The sequence below is a fragment of the Lynx canadensis genome, chromosome B3, assembly GCF_007474595.2.
Source record: "Lynx canadensis isolate LIC74 chromosome B3, mLynCan4.pri.v2, whole genome shotgun sequence".
Taxonomy (NCBI): domain Eukaryota; kingdom Metazoa; phylum Chordata; class Mammalia; order Carnivora; family Felidae; genus Lynx; species Lynx canadensis.
Window position 1 is genome coordinate 100,605,416 of NC_044308.2, and position 19,083 is coordinate 100,624,498.

Here is a 19,083-nt window from a genome sequence, read left to right on the forward strand (position 1 = left end):
AAAGAGCTGTCTATTCTTACTGCCTCTATTTCTTCCCCTACTTAGACTTCAACCCATGCCAATCTGGCTTCTAGCCCCTCAATCTATCCAAGTCACCAATGACCTCTACATCACTAAATCCAACAGAAAATTTTCAGTCTTCACCTTCAATTGCCATGTTTTATTTTCACATCACTGCCTGAGGTTTGAATGCTGTTGTGTTTCTAGAAGTATAAAAGATATTTATTAATTTTGTCAGATCATTCTAAATATATGATTATTCACTGATGAATACATGTGAACTCAATCACCTTAATAAAAGTTTCATTTAACAGGGCAGTAACTATCACTAAATTTAATACATATTTAAAATATACTAAAAATAGAATCTGAATAGTCCCTTTTGAATACGAGAAAAAAAGATTCCCCAAAGTTTGACAAACTATATTTAACAATTACCTTTAGAAAATCCCAGTTTTTGGGTAACTGTCCTTGCAATTTTAGAAGTTGTTGCATCACTGTAAAGATACACTTCATCCACACTGTGCCAGTCCACATGATTTCTACTCAACTTGAAACTATGAATAGCTGTTGCAAAAAGGAAAAATTAACTTGAAGGTCTCTCATTTGTGCAAAGAATTAGAATACACAGATTTTTGAAACAGTATTTGAACTCAGTTGAATATAAAATTATTTTGCTGAAACACATATTAAATCGAAGCAAGTGATGGATAGGGGCTTTATTTTATAAATGATAACCATGCTACAGGGAATGGTAATTCGTTAGAACAACACGGAATAACTGGCTTACCCACCATAGTTTTAACCTCTAACTGGTAGTTAACATGCTCTGATTATTAAAGAACTGCTTTCCCAGGTGATATGACATTTCTTCCTTCTAAGGGATAATTTATACCTTCATGAAAGTCCTCAATACCTTTGACATAGAAACTTAAGTTTCTTTTCTTCTGTGGACTATATTTTTGGATCTGTGAAAATTTCACTCAGCGGTGCAAGACAAAACAAGACTGAGAGGAAGACGGGGAAGACAACAATCTAACTGATTAGAAATAGGTAGTTTTGGAATGGATACTAAACGAATTATCACTGAATATTGCTCACCATAACAGAAATCCAAAGTTGAAAGATGTTTTAATAAGAAATCAAAGAAATTTTTTCTACTGTGATGTTCAAATCAGTATGGTTATTACATTTCTGAAAATAGGCTCTAAAAAAAAAGGAAACCTATATGCTCAAGGAAAACATAAGCTCTGTGAGGCAAGGACTACGTCTTGATCATTTTGTACCACGAGCACCAGTGTCCTAGCAGAGCCTAGACCCATTTCACAAATTCAGTGATACGTGTTTGTGGAAGCAACAGATTAAGAGAAGTGTCATAACATATCCATCGATTCATACTTGATAATTCTTATATTCTGAAGGCCTTAAACTTTCCTCTGTATCTCTGGTATAGAGATGAGAAAAATTCACATACCTTTCAGAAAACCAGGCACCTTAAAATCACTATGTCTGATTTATTTTTTAAAAAATCCCTTTTAAGCAAAATATAATCTCTACTATATATAAAGACCCAGAGGTACAAAGAGTCCCTTAATAGGGTCTTGCCACAAAGCTAGTTACCAGCAGAGTCTAACTATTCAGATTTGAGGATGGGTTGGAAATAACCTCAGCTTATATATGAAACGTTATAGCCCTTGTCAAGATCTAAGACCATAAAGTCATTTTTATGAAAACCTATTCCCTACTAGAATACACAGAAAAGTAAATCCTTTCTGGGGAATTGTACTTCTTAAGTTATACTACAAATACAATTTCAAAAACTTATAAAAAACCAATTTGTATTTCACTTATTTGCCCGGACATATTACTAACACTAAACACAGACCAAGATGCAATTAATGTAACAAACATTAATATCTTCAATTCTCAAAAAAAACTTCAGAAAAACAATGTACAAACTCAGCTTTTTTCTATAAAATAACTTTTCATAAATTAAGAAAATATTTTGTAAGAGTTTAACAATTATTTACTTTTTCTATGCCTGATCCAAATCACTATTTTATGCCTTTTTATCTAATGTTTCTAAACCACATTTTTGTTCAAATAGTTTTGAGTAACATATGCTTAAAACATTGAAACTGTAAGACCAAGATAATGAACAGTGGTAAGTCAATGAAATCTTGTTCCTCCTCAAACCATCCACATACTGTCTTAAAGTAAAACATCTTAGTATTGGTGAACATGTCATTACTGGACCACACACATTATTTACAAATGTTCATAGCGCTTAAAATTAAGTAACTCTAAACAAAATAGCACACTGGACACAATTCTAAAAACTAATAATTTCTACGCTTTAAATACTGAATGCTATAAGCCAGGGTGTATAACTACATGGAGAAATAAAACTACAATTACTGTACCTTGAGAACGCTTTCGCTTAAGACCTGCCGCATCTGTACTCTCCTTATATCCTCTCCATTTGAACAGAGAAGGGAGGGAGAAGGGAGGGAGGTGGTAGACAACTAAGAAAGCAAAAACACTGAGCTTCAAAGTAAATTTTAAATGAGGTTTGCCATTTTGCCTTTTTGTTGTATTAATTTTAAAAAATGAGTTGTATTTGACAAACATTATTCTAAATGATTTATTTATATAATTTCTCATTAAAAATCAGTAAAGCAAAACATTAGTTTAATAATGTTTATCAAATATATGTTCTACTTTTATTGCAAGAAAAAAGGCAAATGATACCTATCAGTTAAAGATAACTATGCGATCATATTGAATGTCTTTGCACACATAGAATAAAAATAGGTCATGGTATTTTTTGTATGCATAAGGGATGTATAAGTCCCATCTTCACAATACTAAGGTTATTTACTCTCACCAAATTTGTGACTATGACATAGCTGACAGCTGATATGCAAATTAAGAAGGCAATAAATAACATTTTAAACATCAATGCAGTTTTCCTGAGAAAATATCACAGTATACATTCCACTAGATGCCTTCTATTACTGAAGTATATAATGGAAGTATATAATGGAAGCTTCCCACAGAAACAAAATATTCTTTTTGCAACTTTGTTCAAGTTGCTAAAAGAATTTTTAAAATGAAACTTTTGCCAAAATAAATCAAATTGGAAGCTGTGCTTTTAAATGATTAGTTATAAAAAAATGAAAGATTAGTAACACATAATGAAAAAAAAAAGTCACCAGTAAAAATGTATGCTGTGACATCTAGTAAACATGAAACTGACAACATAAAGCCAGACATAGATTTGATATTTGGCAAATCAGCAGAAAACCTTGAAGTCAACACTTTCTCTGTCAAACATTGCTACAGTTGCATATCAGTAAATTTCTTTAAAACAAAATAAGCAATTTATTCAAAATAAATTTTATTTAAAATAAGCAATTATTTAAAAATCCACTTGAAATGGAACTTTACAAATCAGTTCAATTAATGAACCACAAGAACCTTTAGGACTTAGTTCAAATTTGTGTTCTAAAAAGCATTTGCTTTTGCATCCTCACTCCCTTCTACATTAACATGACACTCAAAGGTTAAATACTGTTCAAATATGAACATACTTAATTCCTGTTGTATGGTACTAGAAATATTTTTAAAAATCTGTTAAATGTACACATGAAATATATTCAGAGATTTGTGCAATAAAGGTAACAGAAATGCTTACAAGGCACTTAATAATTACAACCACACGTAATTAGATGGCTACAGACTAGGATTAAAAACTGGAATGTAACATCAAGATTATAAAAACATTTCATTGTCACAGGGGGTAGAAAATGATAGCTGAAACAATTTTCTTCACTGAAAAAGTGTCTTCTCTCAGGCACCTTCTGGTCAGTTATTGAGGAGTAGATGTACCAGTTGCAGGAAACATTTTTAAACAAAAAATTCATTAAGAAAATGCTAACTATCAAAGTAGATCAAATTGACATAAATTTGAGACTTTAATACTCAAAGAAACAAAACCTAGATTTTATATTTCCACTAGTAAAACTAACATGAACCAAATCCATATTTACTAGAAGAAAATTAAAAGAATAAAAAAAGTCATTAGTACAAAGTATGCTGTGACATTCTGTAAGCATGAAATAGCCAACATAAAGCCAGACATAGACTTGATATTTGGCAAATCAGCAGATAACCTTGAAGTCAACATTTTCCCTGTCAACTATTGCTAGTTACATACCAATACATTTTCCCACATTTTAAATAAGCAATTATTTAAAAATTTACTTGAAATACATATGGACCATTTGACTACATTTCAAAATTATGCAAACACTTTCCGAAAACTAGTCAAAATATAAAAAAGAAAGGCTTTTCTTTCTAAAGGAACAGTACAATTTAGGGATTAAAAAAAGACAAACATCCCAATATAACAAAAATAGAGAAGCACATTTATTTGAAATACTTTCACAAAATTAAACAGATATGGTTCTTTACCTTCCTCTCAAATTAAATTCTTATTTTCACTTGAAAGTCACTTGCCGTATCTGTCACAACATCCCATAGTATAGTTAGAAAGCTCAATTTTTTTCAACCCAAAGCACAGAATTAGGGGTACTATCATTAGTACAGTAGAGACAAAAACTAATTACTATCAATCCAAACAGGGATCATCACTAAATGAAATTCAAGTGCTAAAAAGCATTACTTAATTTTTCCCCGTAAAATAAAGTTTTAGTTAAGAATTCTTATGTTAGCAAAAATATGCATAAACTCAAAATGTTCACTTATTAAATGCTAACATTTAATTAAATGTATACTAAAGCCTACACAGCAATGAAAAAAATTTAAAGTACTTTAAAGCATTTCCAATAGGTTTTCTTACTAATCCACCTCTTAAAGAGATTTTCTTCATTATATAATTCTGAAAGCAACAGAGTATCAACAAAGGTGGTTGCTGATGACATACTAATCCTCAGAATAGAACAACTCAATGACTTTTCCCGTTCTAAAAGCTGTTAACCTATATAATCTCAACTTTAGGGGAAGCCGGTCTGTACATCTCAAACCTGCCAGCTATGAGAAAACTCATAGAAACCTTGGATCTCAGAGAAACTAATTAGATAAACTTATAAAACATAGTAACTAAAAGCTAGAAGGTGGGAATCCTCTTAGTTGCCAGAGAGAGGAAAAGGAAAGCTGATTACAAAGGGTTAGCACTCCTCCAACTCCTCTCACCTTTTTGACTTTTGCAATTCTATATTCACAGTTTGCAATTCTATATTCACTATATTCTTATCCAGTAACAGTGATAAGAATACACACTTTACATGCCAAATTGTTAAATGTTTTAAGTCAAGATCCACCAACACTTGTGATGTCAGAGCACCCCAAATTAGTTTGAATAGTAACTTAGCTATGACTTTATATTGAGAGGGTGGCTCTTGTAGACAGCATATAGTCAGGTTTTGCATTTCTAATCTGGCAATCTCTGCTTTTTAATTCAAGCATTAGTTCACTTACGTTTACTGTGATTACTGACATGAGTGAATTTAGGTCTACTATTTCCCATTTGTTTTCTTTGTTCCATCTGTATTTTGTTTCTTGTTTCTCCTTTCTTGATTTCTTTTGGATTAATTAAATTTTTTTTTACTATTTTAATTACCCTACAGGAATTTTTTTAAAACTTTTTATTGTGGAATAATTTTATACTTACAGAAAAGGTGCAAAAATAGAACAGAGAATTATCATATATTGGCTTCCCCTAAAGTTAGGGTAACTATAGTACAATTATCAAAACTAAGAAATTAATATTGGCACAACACTAGCAACTAAGATATAGACTTCATTCAGATTTCTCCAATTTTTCTAATGTTCTTTTCTGTTTTAGGATCCAATCTAGGATACCATGTTGCATTTCGTTGTCATGTTCCCTTAGTCTCCTCTAAACGGACAAATTCTTCAATCTTTCATAACTTTGATACTTAAAAAAATCATTATTGAGGTATAATTGACAAAAGTATAAGATATTTAAAGTGTACATCATGGTACGTTGATATACTTACACATTGTGAAACAATACCCCTCATCTAGTTAATAGGACCCCTTAACACTTTTGAAGAGCTCTGATCAGTTTGTTTTGTAGAATGTCCCTTAATTTGAGTTTATCGATGTTTTCTCATGACTGGATTGAGGTTATACATTTTTTGGCCAGAGTGAAGTACAGGACTAACCCATTTACTTTAACCTTTTTAAAACTGATTATTGCTTGCACAGAAAAATTATGAAGTGAGTGAAATACCAATCTAGCAGAATGTTTAAGAATTTTCAAAATTACTTATTTGCAGGCCTGATTTTATTTGTATAATCCATCCCCAGTAAAACTCTAGGCTGCTAGGAGGTAGGGTGGGAAGAGAATTTGTATTTTAATTTTCAAAGAAAACAAAATTTAGATTAAAGTATCTAAGTTGCAAAAAGTGATTATATTTTTATAGGTTATCTTTATTTGTATGCTAAAAAAGTTATGCTAAACTTTCACCAATCTATTTAATTCAATGCTTACTTTGAGATTAGTAGGAAAATTAACAAGGAGAAAATATTAAAAAATCCAAGTTATTTGTAGCATCAGCTACCCTAACCAAAACACAGATAAGGTGAGAAAAAAAAGGAATTGCTGTTTTATTTTAACATTCTTCAAGGCAAAGGCTCTGTTTCTTAGAATTTTCACAGAGGAAGGGGAAAAAAGGAAAAAATTCCACAGAGCACTTAAGAGTTCCTAAATATACCATTTAAAAATGTTTTTAATTATTAAATGGGACTTTTCCAGAAAACCGTATTTGAAAAAACTCCACGGCACTGTGATTTCCAACTCTCTTTATTCTAAATCTTTTTGCAGAATATCTAATTCTGTATTCACTGTTTACTGTGTTATCTTTTACTTACACTTTGTAACTATTCTCATCTTTGGCTGTCTTCCCCAAAACTTCTGGAGGGTCAAAACCTTGTCTATTTCTTTCACAAAAGTGCCTAGCACAGTACTAACTGAACATGGAAATATTAAAAACCTCCTGAAAATATGAAGAGTCAAGGCTTTATCTTATGTACATGAGAAAATTTAGGTGGAAAAGATATTTTTACCCTAATTAATGAAATAGGATATTTCAGAAGCTTGGAGGTAAGAAGCAAAGTAAAAGATTAGAATATGTTTTTCCTTTGTAGATATGGCAAATTTGATTTATTTTTCCAATAATGGTGGCTTTTTGGACAGCAAATATTCTTTCCTTAAGACCAGTGATAATTTTTAAATGTACTACAAAATTTCCCATAATCTTCAAAGTCAAACATCACATCTTAATTCATAAATGTATGTTTTACATAAAACTGAACAACTAAAATGGCTAGAAATTTATGAAAACAGTATATATGCTAAATTGAACTTAAAATCTTTGTTAATAACATGCTGAAGCTTTACCTATATGCCATAGCATATTTTAAAAAACCAATTTTTCTTCTAGTGAACCTTAAAGAATCATCATTTTGAAAGATCACAACACAAAAATGTTTAACAGTTTAAAAATTTTGTTATTACTAATTGGAATTTTACTACTCAATGTATATCCTTAAAGCTAGCAAAAACTATTGTTATAATATCCTAGATTGATACCCTAGAATCAACATACACAAAGACATACTAAAAATCTAATCATACAAATATACCATGTTCTTTATCAGACTTATTTAAATGACTGGCTCATAAAATTAGGGCACTTTGAAGGAAACTGAAGTATCCTGCTACACTTAACATTTTGGTAGGGAGTAGAAGTAAAAAGGACACACAGAATTCTAATTTTTATTGTAATAAAAACAAGATTCCAGGGGTGCCTGGGTGTCTCAGTTGGTTAATCATCCCTCTCTTGATTTCGGCTCAGGTCATGAACTCATTGTTCCTTAGATCAAGCCCTGTCTTGGGCTCCTCACTGAGACCATGGAACCTGCTTGGGATCCTCTCTTTCCCTCGCTCTCAGCCCCTCCCCCCACTCGCACATGCTCTCTCTCTCTCTCTCTCAAAACAAACACCCCAAGATTCCAAATAGATGGGTTCTAGAGATGAAAAAGAGCTGATAACTAACTTCCACAAGATGGATTAGCAAGAGGAAAAAAATGTTTTGAATACAGTACAAAAAAGGAGAATAATCTACTTATATTTTTATTTTTTTTTTTATACTCATCCTTTTTCTCCTCTGGGCTCTTGGGTTTTTGTCCCTATACTAATAGTAAGGAATGTGGGTGGCTAAACTAAGTTTGTTAAGGTGAATTGCCATTTTTGAGGCAGGACTGAAGGAGAATTCACAGAAAGAAAAAAATCTAGAATTCGGTCTTCTCCAATAGCAATTGCATTTTGGTAGTGGTGATGAGAAAGTACAAAATACTTCACTCACTAATATAAGATCATGGATATATAAAAATTGTTACTTGTGTTATAACCAGAGAAAGTATTGTTTTGACAGCACTCTGTGGGAATGCAGACAGAGCTCTGCTCTGTAGACACTGAGCTGCTCTTTACATATTGATATGTAAGAACCTTGAGCTTGAATTTTACAGTAAAATAAGGACAAATCTGACTCTACAGATTAGGAAAATGAGATACTTAAAATTCCAAGAGTATGGCATCTGGCACATAATAGATAACTACTATTATATATATTTGTTAGATTTAATTGCAAATTTATTCAGAAGCCACATCTTTCCTCAGTTATGTGGACTTTTAATCAACTATACAAAACCGGTATGTTAATTTGGCATAAATAAAACTAGACAGTTTCCTTGCTTGTGACAAGTGGTGTGTGTGTGTGTGTGTGTGTGTGTGTGTGTGTGTTCAGAGACAAAGAGTAGGAGAAAGAAAAAAACTTGGGATGTTTGTTACTAATAAGAAAAAAAAAAGCCGATTTAAAGCTTATTGTTTTGCCATTAATTATGTCATGTAAACAATTATTTCCAACCACATAATTTTTTCCAAGCTGCATTCTGTGAATTACTTGATCGATACTGAGTTTTCCTGCTTTAGAGACGTTTTACAAGGGGAAGGGGAAAAAAAAAATCACTTAATTCATTAATTCACTAGATTCAATGGGGCTTGCCAAGAAACCTCCAAAATAAAGGCAAGCATAGATGGAGAAACACTTTTTAGAAAAAAATAGTTAGAGAAATCTACAAATTCTAATCTACCTGTATTATTATACTCACCAGAATAGCTGATCCCACTGCCTGCAGTAAATGGAACAATAGAAGTATTTTTAACTTTACCACATATTTTAAATTTTACTCAAGATCAGATACATAATGAAACATGTCAATCTTGGCTATTATATAAATATTTTAAGCTACTGCAAACATATCCAAACGCTGAGTAAGGGAATATAAGGAGTAGACTGTTTCAAATTAAAAGTTGATGTGGTTACCAATATGGAGACAGCTCAAAGATGCTTACAGAAAGGAAATTAAAATTGTTTTTTTTTAATTTCAAGAAAAGAACAAACATTAAAATATTAACAAAACTGCTCTTTTGATAGAAGGACATTTTTTGTAGATTCAACTTTCACTAATAATTAAAAACTACAGAAATGACTAATTCACAGAACATATTATCACAATTTGTACAATTATAGTTAAATCATATTAGTGTCATGCCAGTGAACATACATATTAAGCAAAATAAAAATTGAGATGGTTCAGAAATTCATAGCAGTTTTAACTTCTAAAATAATCAAATATTTAAAATTATCAGAAATTTTATAAATTCTAATACTCATGAATTACCACGTCAAACTTAAGAACTACTCTAAACTTCATCAAGAACTTACTTAGTTTACAAAACATATTAAATGTATTAATTGGTCTTACCATCTTTTCCATCTATGGATTTTGACACTTCAATATCAAAATTTTCCTGCATCTGCTGACCTCTAAAACAGCTGAGATGTTCTTGCTCAATTAAATTACTTTCTTCTTCTTCTAGAGGCTGCCAAGTGCCATCAATAAACCACTGTCCACGCATTACTGGTATTTTATCAGCCTCTGAAAAGAGAAATCACAGAAAGAGACATAGTAACTATAATTTTATATTTTGTTACTACCGTGGCAAAAACTGACTTTCTTGACCCAGAAGAATCATTTAAAGTTTTAAATTTTAGATTTCAAGCCACAGTATATATATTTTTTTACAGTACATAATTTTATTTAATTGGGTATTATGCACAAAAGTTATTTGGGCATTAGAAAGGTAGATGAGCAGTTATCTTTGTAACTGTGGCCCTGAGTAATCCAAATGAGTAGGCAAAGGGGTTAAGACAAGTTCATGTAAGACTCTGGTGACAGTTCTAATGTCTTAGAAAACACTGATGTATACTCCCAGAAGCAGTTGAGAAACAGTGTGTGGGGTAGTAGTGTGTTGCACTTTTTAGGGCTTCCTTGAAGGTTATGGACTCCCAGTTAGCATAGAGGAATAGCTGAAACATTTAATTATAATAAATTCCTCACCCATTTTAGAAAAAAACTGAGTAGAAAATTTTCTTGAACTCCACATTTTTTTTGATTAAATACTGTTCCTAAAAGTCTAGAACTTTTAGTAGCTATTTATTCATTTTTTAAGAATAAACCACAATTGTCAGCTATGCTATCTTGAATCCTCTAAAATTTGTAAAAAAATAAAGCAAAAATAAAATGGAAATGAAAAACCTTAAAAATAAATAGCAAAATAAAATGAACTTAATTATGTAGAGATATGGTTTAATCATACATAGAAAAATTATTTCAAGTGGATTTAAAACACAGTAATTTTTATATACATATTGGGATATACCCTATGGACAAAAAGAACTGCAAATATATCTTAAGCTTTTTGTAGTAACTGCACTGTTAACAATTGTTAATAATTGGAATAATACTGGTATTGTTGATTTGAAACTCTAGGTTAAAATGAATATATTAATTTTATTAAATATCATTAGGAAATGACAAAAAAGATACAAATATCAAAGAAATAAAAATTGTAATTTTAAATTTCAAGTAGGGGGCGGGGCACCTGGGTGGCTTAGTCAACTCTTGGTTTCAGCTCAGGTCATCATCTCACAGTTCGTGGGTTCAAGCCCTGCTGGGCTCCACACGGACAGTGCAGACCCTGCCTGGCATTCTTTCTCTTTCCCTCTCTGCTCCTCTGTGTTCTCATTCTCTCTCTCTCTCTTTCCTCCCCCCTCAAAATAAACAAACTTAAAAAAAAGTTTTTGATTTCAGTTAGAAATATCAGCATGAACTAAAATGAAGTATTTTCTCTTTTAAAAATGCCTGTGGCACCTGCGTGACTCAGTTGGTTAAACAATCAACTCTTGATTTTGGCTCAGGTCATGATCTTGCTGCTCGTGGGCCCAAGCCCTATTCAGGCTCCATACTGGCAACGTGGAGCCTGCTTGGGATTCTCTCTCTCCTCTCTCTCTGCCCTCCCCCCTTCCCCACACACATGCACACAAGTGTGTGCACTCTCTCTCTTTCAGAATAAACCTAAAAAAACATTCTAAGCTTTGTCCACTGAAAAGGCCTAGAAACACACCAACAGTTGAGCATTCCTGAAACAACGACCATGATCTCTGAATCCCATTTCCCACCAAAAGAAACCAAGATCCTTCAAGAAATGGCTAATTCTGGGTGTGAGACAGAAAATTTACCAGATGATCATGAAATATGTTATTGTATCAGACTTGTACTGTGATGTATTAAAAATGTAATATGGGTTTCTACTTCTTACATTATCCTATATTCTGCTATAGCAATTCTGTATGTAGGTGTTTACTGTGTTATTTGGTACACAGATACTCAAAAATATTATAACTTCATTGTGAATTACAGCTTTTAAAACTATAAAGTATATTCTGTTATGTTTAATGACTTTTAATCTGGATCCTACTTTGTGGAGATTGAAACCCTTGCTTTCTTATTTTTTTCTATTTGCCTGTGACAGTTTTGCACATCCCTTCATTTTTAACTCTTTGAATCACTAGGTTTTAGATATGTCTCTTATAGACACCACAGAATGGGTTTTGCTTTAGGAAGCCATTTGAAAATGTGTTTCTTCTAATAGATGAGTTAAGCCCATTTATACTTATTGATATGACTGATACATTTGAATTGTGTGTTCTTTTATAATTAACATTTTATTATTCATACTTATTCTTTTTTCCCTATAGTTGTTATTGTTTTATTTTTATTTTATTTAATTTGTTTAAATTATTTTTAATATATAAAATTTATTGTCAAATTGGTTTCCATACAACACCCAGTGCTCATCCCAGAAGGTGCCCTCCTCAATACCCATCACCCACCCTCCCTTCCCTCCCACCTCCCATCAACCCTCAGTTTGTTCTCAGTTTTTAAGCGTCTCTTATGCTTTGGCTCTCTCCCACTCTAGCCTCTTTTTTTTTTTTTTCCTTCCCCTCCCCCATGGGTTCCTGTTAAGTTTCTCAGGATCCACATAACAGTGAAACCATATGGTATCTGTCTTTCTCTGTATGGCTTATTTCACTTAGCATCACACTCTCCAGTTCCATCCACATTGCTACAAAGGGCCATATTTCATTCTTTCTCATTGCCATGTAGTACTCCATTGTGTATATAAACCACAATTTCTTTATCCATTCATCAGTGGATGGACATTTAGGCTCTTTCCATAATTTGGCTATTGTTGAGAGTGCTGCTCTAAACATTGGGGTACAAGTGCCCCTATGCATCAGTACTCCTGTATCCCTTGGGTAAATTCCTAACAGTGCTACTGCTGGGTCATAGGGTAGGTCTATTTTTAATTTTTTGAGGAACCTCCACACTGTTTTCCAGAGCGGCTGCATCAGTTTGCATTCCCACCAACAGGGCAAGAGGGTTCCCGTTTCTCCACATCCTCTCCAGCATCTATAGTCTCCTGATTTGTTCATTTTGGCCACTCTGACTGGCGTGAGGTGATATCTGAGTGTGGTTTTGATTTGTATTTCCCTGATGAGGAGTGACGTTGAGCATCTTTTCATGTGCCTGTTGGCCATCCACATGTCTTCTTTAGAGAAGTGTCTATTCATGTTTTCTGCCCATTTCTTCACTGGGTTATTTGTTTTTCAGGTGTGGAGTTTGGTGAGCTCTTTATAGGTTCTGGATACTAGCCCTTTGTCCGATATGTCATTTGCAAATATCTTTTCCCATTCCGTTGGTTGCCTTTTAGTTTTGTTGATTGTTTCCTTTGCTGTGCAGAAGCATTTTATCTTCCTGATGTCCCAATAGTTCATTTTTGCTTTTAATTCCCTTGCCTTTGGGGATGTGTCAAGTAAGAAATTGCTACGGCTGAGGTCAGAGAGGTCTCTTCCTGCTTTGTCCTCTACGGTTTTGATGGTTTCCTGTCTCACATGCAGGTCCTTTATCCATTTTGAGTTTATTTTTGTGAATGGTGTGAGAAAGTGGTCTAATTTCAACCTTCTGCATGTTGCTGTCCAGTTCTCCCAGCACCATTTGTTAAAGAGACTTTTTTCCATTGGATATTCTTTCCTGCTTTGTCAAAGATTAGTTGGCCATACATTTGAGGGTCTAGTTCTGGGGTTTCTATTCTATTCCATTGGTCTATGTGTCTGTTTTTGTGCCAATACCATGCTGTTTTGATGATTACAGCTTTGTAGTAGAGGCTAAAGTCTGGGATTGTGATGCCTCCTGCTTTGGTCTTCTTCTTCAAAATTACTTTGGCTATTCAGGGCCTTTTGTGGTTCTGTATGAATTTTAGGATTGCTTGTTCTAGCTTCGAGAAGAATGCTGGTGCAATTTTGATTGGGATTTCACTGAATGTGTAGATAGCTTTGGGTAGTATTGACATTTTGACAATATTTATTCTTCCAACCCATAAGCACAGAATGTTTTTCCATTTCTTTATGTCTTCTTCAATTTCCTTCATAAGCTTTCTACAGTTTTCAGCATACAGATCTTTTACATCTTTGGTTAGATTTATCCCTAGGTATTTTATGCTTCTTGGTGCAATTGTGAATGGGATCAATTTCTTTATTTGTCTTTCTGTTGCTTCATTATTAGTGTATAAGAATGCAACTGATTTCTGTACATTGATTTTGTATCCTGCAACTTTGCTGAATTCATGTATCAGTTCTAGCAGACTTTTGGTGGAGTCTATCAGATTTTGCATATATAATATCATGTTATCTGCAAAAAGGGAAAGCTTAACTTCATCTTGCCAATTTTGATGCCTTTGATTTCCTTTTGTTGTCTGATTGCTGATGCTAGCACTTCCAACACTATGTTAAACAATAGCGGTGAGAGTGGACATCCCTGTTGTGTTCCCGATCTCAGGGAAAAAGCTCTCAGTTTTTCCCCATTGAGGATGATGTTACCTGTGGGCTTTTCATAAATGGCTTTTATTATGGTTAAGTATGTTCCCTCTATCCTGACTTTCTCGAGGGTTTTTATTAAGAAAGGTTGCTGAATTTTGTCAAATGCTTTTTCTGCATCGATTGACAGGATCATATGGTTCTTATCTTTTCTTTTGTTAATGTGATGTATCACATTGATTGATTTGCGAATGTTGAACCAGCCCTGCATCCCAGGAATGAATCCCACTTGATCATGGTGAATAATTCTTTTTATATGCTGTTGAATTCGATTTGCTAGTATCTTATTGAGAATTTTTGCATTCATATTCATCAGGGATATTGGCCTGTAGTTCTCTTTTTTTTACTGGGTCTCTGTCTGGTTTAGGAATCAAAGTAATACTGGCTTCAAAGAATGAGTCTGGAAGTTTTCTTTCCCTTTCTATTTTTTGGAATAGCTTGAGAAGGATAGGTATTATCTCTGCTTTAAACGTCTGGTAGAACTCCCCTGGGAAGCCATCTGGTCTGGACTCTTATTTGTTGGGAGATTTTTGATAACTGATTCAATTTCCTCACTGGTTATGGGTCTGTTCAAACTTTCTATTTCCTCCTGATTGAGTTTTGGAAGTGTGTGGGTGTTCAGGAATTTGTCCATTTCTTCCAGGTTGTCCAGTTTGTTGGCATATAATTTTTCATAGTATTCCCTGATAATTGCTTGTATTTCTGAGGGATTGGTTGTAATAATTCCATTTTCATTCATGCTTTTATCTATTTGGGTCATCTCCCTTTTCTTTTTGAGAAGCCTGGCTAGAGGTTTATCAATTTTGTTTAATTTTTCAAAAAACCAACTCTTGGTTTTGTTGATATGCTCTACAGTTTTTTTAGATTCTATATTGTTTATTTCTGCTCTGATCTTTATGATTTCTCTTCTTCTGCTGGGTTTAGGCTGTCTTTGCCATTCTGCTTCTATTTCTTTTAGGTGTGCTGTTAGATTTTGTATTTGGGATTTTTCTTGTTTCTTGAGATAGGCCTGGATTGCAATGTATTTTCCTCTCAGGACTGCCTTCGTTGCATCTCAAAGCATTTGGATTGTTGTATTTTCATTTTCGTTTGTTTCCATATATTGTTTAATTTCTTCTCTAATTGCCTGGTGGACCCATTCACTCTTTAGTAGGATGTTCTGTAACCTCCATGCTTTTGGAGGTTTTCCAGACTTTTTCCTGTGGTTGATTTCAAGCTTCATAGCATTGTGGCCTGAAAGTATGCATGGTATGATCTCAATTCTTGTATACTTATGAAGGGCTGTTTTGTGACCCAGTATGTGATCTTGGAGAATGTTCCATGTGTATTTGAGAAGAAAGTATATTCTGTTGCTTTGGGATGCAGAGTTCTAAATCTATCTGTCAAGTCCATATGATCCAATGTATCATTCAGGGCCCTTGTTTCTTTATTGACTGTGTGTCCAGATGATTTACCCATTGCTTTAAGTGGAGTATTAAAGTCCCCTGCAATTACCACATTCTTATCAATAAGGTTGCTTATGTTTGTGAGTAATTGTTTTATATATTTGGGGGCTCCTGTATTTGGCACATAGACATTTATAATTGTTAGCTCTTCCTGATGGATAGACCCTGTAATTTTTTTTTAATTTTTTTTCAACGTTTATTATTTTTGGGACAGAGAGAGACAGAGCATGAACGGGCGAGGGGCAGAGAGAGAGGGAGACACAGAATCGGAAACAGGCTCCAGGCTCTGAGCCATCAGCCCAGAGCCCGACGCGGGGCTCGAACTCACGGACCGCGAGATCGTGACCTGGCTGAAGTCGGACGCTTAACCGACTGCGCCACCCAGGCGCCCCGACCCTGTAATTTTTATATAATGTCCTTCTTCATCTCTTGTTACAGCCTTTAATTTAAAGTCAAGTTTGTGTGATATAAGTATGGCTACTCCAGCTTTCTTTTGACTTCCAGTAGCATGATAGATAGTTCTCCATCCCCTCACTTTCAACCTGAAGGTGTCCTCAGGTCTAAAGTGAGTCTCTTGTAGACTGCAAATAGATGGGTCTTGTTTTTTTATCCATTCTGATACCCTATGTCTTTTGGTTGGAGCATTTAGTCCATTTACATTCAGTGTTATTATAGAAAGATGTTGGTTAGAGTCATTGTGATGTCTGTACGTTTCATGCTTGTAGTGATTTCTCTGGTACTTTGTCTCACAGGATTCCCCTTAGGATCTCTTGTAGGGCTGGTTTAGTGGTGACGAATTTCTTCAGTTTTTGTTTGTTTGGGAAGACCTTTATCTCTCCTTCTATTCTAAATGACAGACTTGCTGGACCAAGGATTCTTGGCTGCATATTTTTTCTGTTCATCACATTGAAGATCTCCTGCCATTCCTTTCTGGCCTGCCAAGTTTCTTTTTTTTTTTTTTTTTTCAATATATGAAATTTATTGTCAAATTGGTTTCCATAGAACACCCAGTGCTCAACCCAAAAGGTGCCCTCCTCAATACCCATCACCCACCCTCCCCTCCCTCCCACCCCCCCATCAACCCTCAGTTTGTTCTCAGTTTTTAACAGTCTCTTATGCTTTGGCTCTCTCCCTCTCTAACCTCTTTTTTTTTTTTTTTCTTCCTTCCCCTCCCCTGTGCGTTTCTGTTAGGTTTCTCAGGATCCACATAAGAATGAAAACATATGGTATCTGTCTTTCTCTGTATGGCTTATTTCACTTAGCATCACACTCTCCAGTTCCATCCACGTTGCTACAAAGGGCCATATTTCGTTCTTTCTCATTGCCATGTAGTACTCCATTGTGTATATAAACCACAATTTCTTTACCCATTCATCAGTTGATGGCCTGCCAAGTTTCAGTAGAGAGATCCGTCATGAGTCTTATCAGTCTCCCTTTATATGTTAGAGCACGTTTATCCCTTGCTGCTTTCAGAATTTTTTCTCTTTCCTTGTATTTTGCCAGTTTCACTATGATATGTCGTGCAGAAGATCGATTCAAGTTACGTCTGAAGGGAGTTCTCTGTGCCTCTCGGGTTTCAGTGCCTTTTTCCTTCCCCAGATCAGGGAAGTTCTCAGCTATTATTTCTTCAAGTACACCTTCAGCACCTTTCCCTCTCTCTTCCTCCTCTGGAATACCAATTATGCATAGATTATTTCTCTTTACTGCATCACTTAGTTCTCTAATTTTCCCCTCATACTCCTGGATTTTGTCTCTCTTTTTCTCAGCTTCTTTTTCCATAATTTTATCTTCTAATTCACCTATTCTGTCCTCTGCCTCTTCAATCCAAGCTGTGGTTGCCTCCATTTTATTTTGCAGCTCATTAATAGCATTTTTTAGCTCCTCCTGGCTGTTCCTTAGTCCCTTGATCTCTGTAGCAATAGATTCTCTGCTCTCCTCTATACTGTTTTCAAGCCCAGTGATTAATTTTATGACTATTATTCTAAATTCACTTTCTGTTATATTGTTTAAATTATTTTTGATCACTTCGTTAGCTGTTGTTATTTCCTGGACGTTTTTCTGAGGTGAATTCTTCCGTTTCGTCATTTTGGATAGTCCCTGGAGTGGTGCGGGACTGCGGGGCACTTCCCCTGTGCTGTCTTGAATAACTTGCGTTGGTGGGAGGGGCTGCAGTCAGACCTGATGTCTGCCCCCAGCCCACTGCTGGGGCCTCAGTCAGACTGGTGTGTGCCTTCTCTTCCCCTCTCCTAGGGGCAGGACTCACTGTGGGGTGGGGTGGCCCGTCTGGGCTACTTGCACACTGCCAGGCTTGTGCTGCTGGGGATCTGGCGTATTAGCTGGGGTGGATCGGCAAGGTGCACAGGGGCAGGAGGGGCAGGCTCAGTTCGCTTTTCCTTCGGAGATCCGCTTCGGGAGGGGCCCTGCGGCACCGGGAGGGAGTCAGACCCGCCGGAGGGATGGATCCGCAGAAGCACAGCGTTAGGTGTTTGTGCGGTGCAAGCAAGTTCCCTGGCAGGAACTGGCTCCCTTTGGGATTTTGGCTGGGGGATGGGCGAGGGCGATGGCGCTGGCGAGCGCCTTTGTTCCCCGCCAAGCTGAGTTCTGTCGTCTGGGGCTCAGCAACTCTCCCTCCCGTTGTCCTCCAGCCTTCCCGTTCCCCGAGCAGAGCTGTTAACTTATAACCTTCCAGATGTTAAGCCCCGCTTGCTGTCAGAACACACTCCATCCGGCCCCTCCGCTTTTGCAAGCCAGACTCGGGGGTTCTGCTTGGCCGGTGGGCCGCCCCTCCGCCCCGGCCCCCTCCCGCCAGTCCGTGGAGCACGCACTGCCTCTCCCCCCTTCCTACCCTCTTCCGTGGGCCTCTCGTCTATGCTTGGCTCTGGAGACTACGTTTTGCTAGTCTTCTGGTGGTTTTCTGGGTTATTTAGGCAGGTGTGGGTGGAATCTAAGTGATCAGCAGGACGCGGTGAGCCCAGCGTCCTCCTACGCTGCCATCTTCCTCTGGGCTCTGTTTTTTTTTGTTTTTTTGTTTTTTTTTTTTAAGGTTTCTTTCGGTATTTAGGAAGATTTACACTTTTTGTTCTAATTGTTACCTTCATACACTGCATGTGTGTTTATGTGTATGTGTGTATTTTAGGGTACCTTAAATCTGTTTTCTTATTTAACCTTTACCATCTGGTTTGTCCATTTTAAGTGGTATCTTAGAATCGCCACTTAATATTTATACAATAGGGAATGATCTTATT

At 35.4% G+C, this 19,083-nt stretch overlaps 1 protein-coding gene across 4 annotated transcripts in view; it reads right to left on the minus strand.

Annotated features, from left to right (window-relative positions):
- The window catches only part of DDHD1 (DDHD domain containing 1), a 110,075-nt gene that overhangs the window by 47,998 nt on the left and 42,994 nt on the right, over positions 1-19,083 (minus strand). For 2 of the 4 annotated variants that reach the window (XM_030319126.1, XM_030319125.1), the window contains exons 2-4: positions 9,880-10,053; positions 2,424-2,525; positions 439-567 (exon numbers count right to left, since the gene is read on the minus strand). In XM_030319126.1, the coding sequence (XP_030174986.1) occupies positions 439-567; positions 2,424-2,525; positions 9,880-10,053 (405 nt within the window). The remainder of the gene's footprint in view (positions 1-438; positions 568-2,423; positions 2,526-9,879; positions 10,054-19,083) is intronic. The other 2 variants (XM_030319128.1, XM_030319127.1) reach the window with 1 other exon arrangement.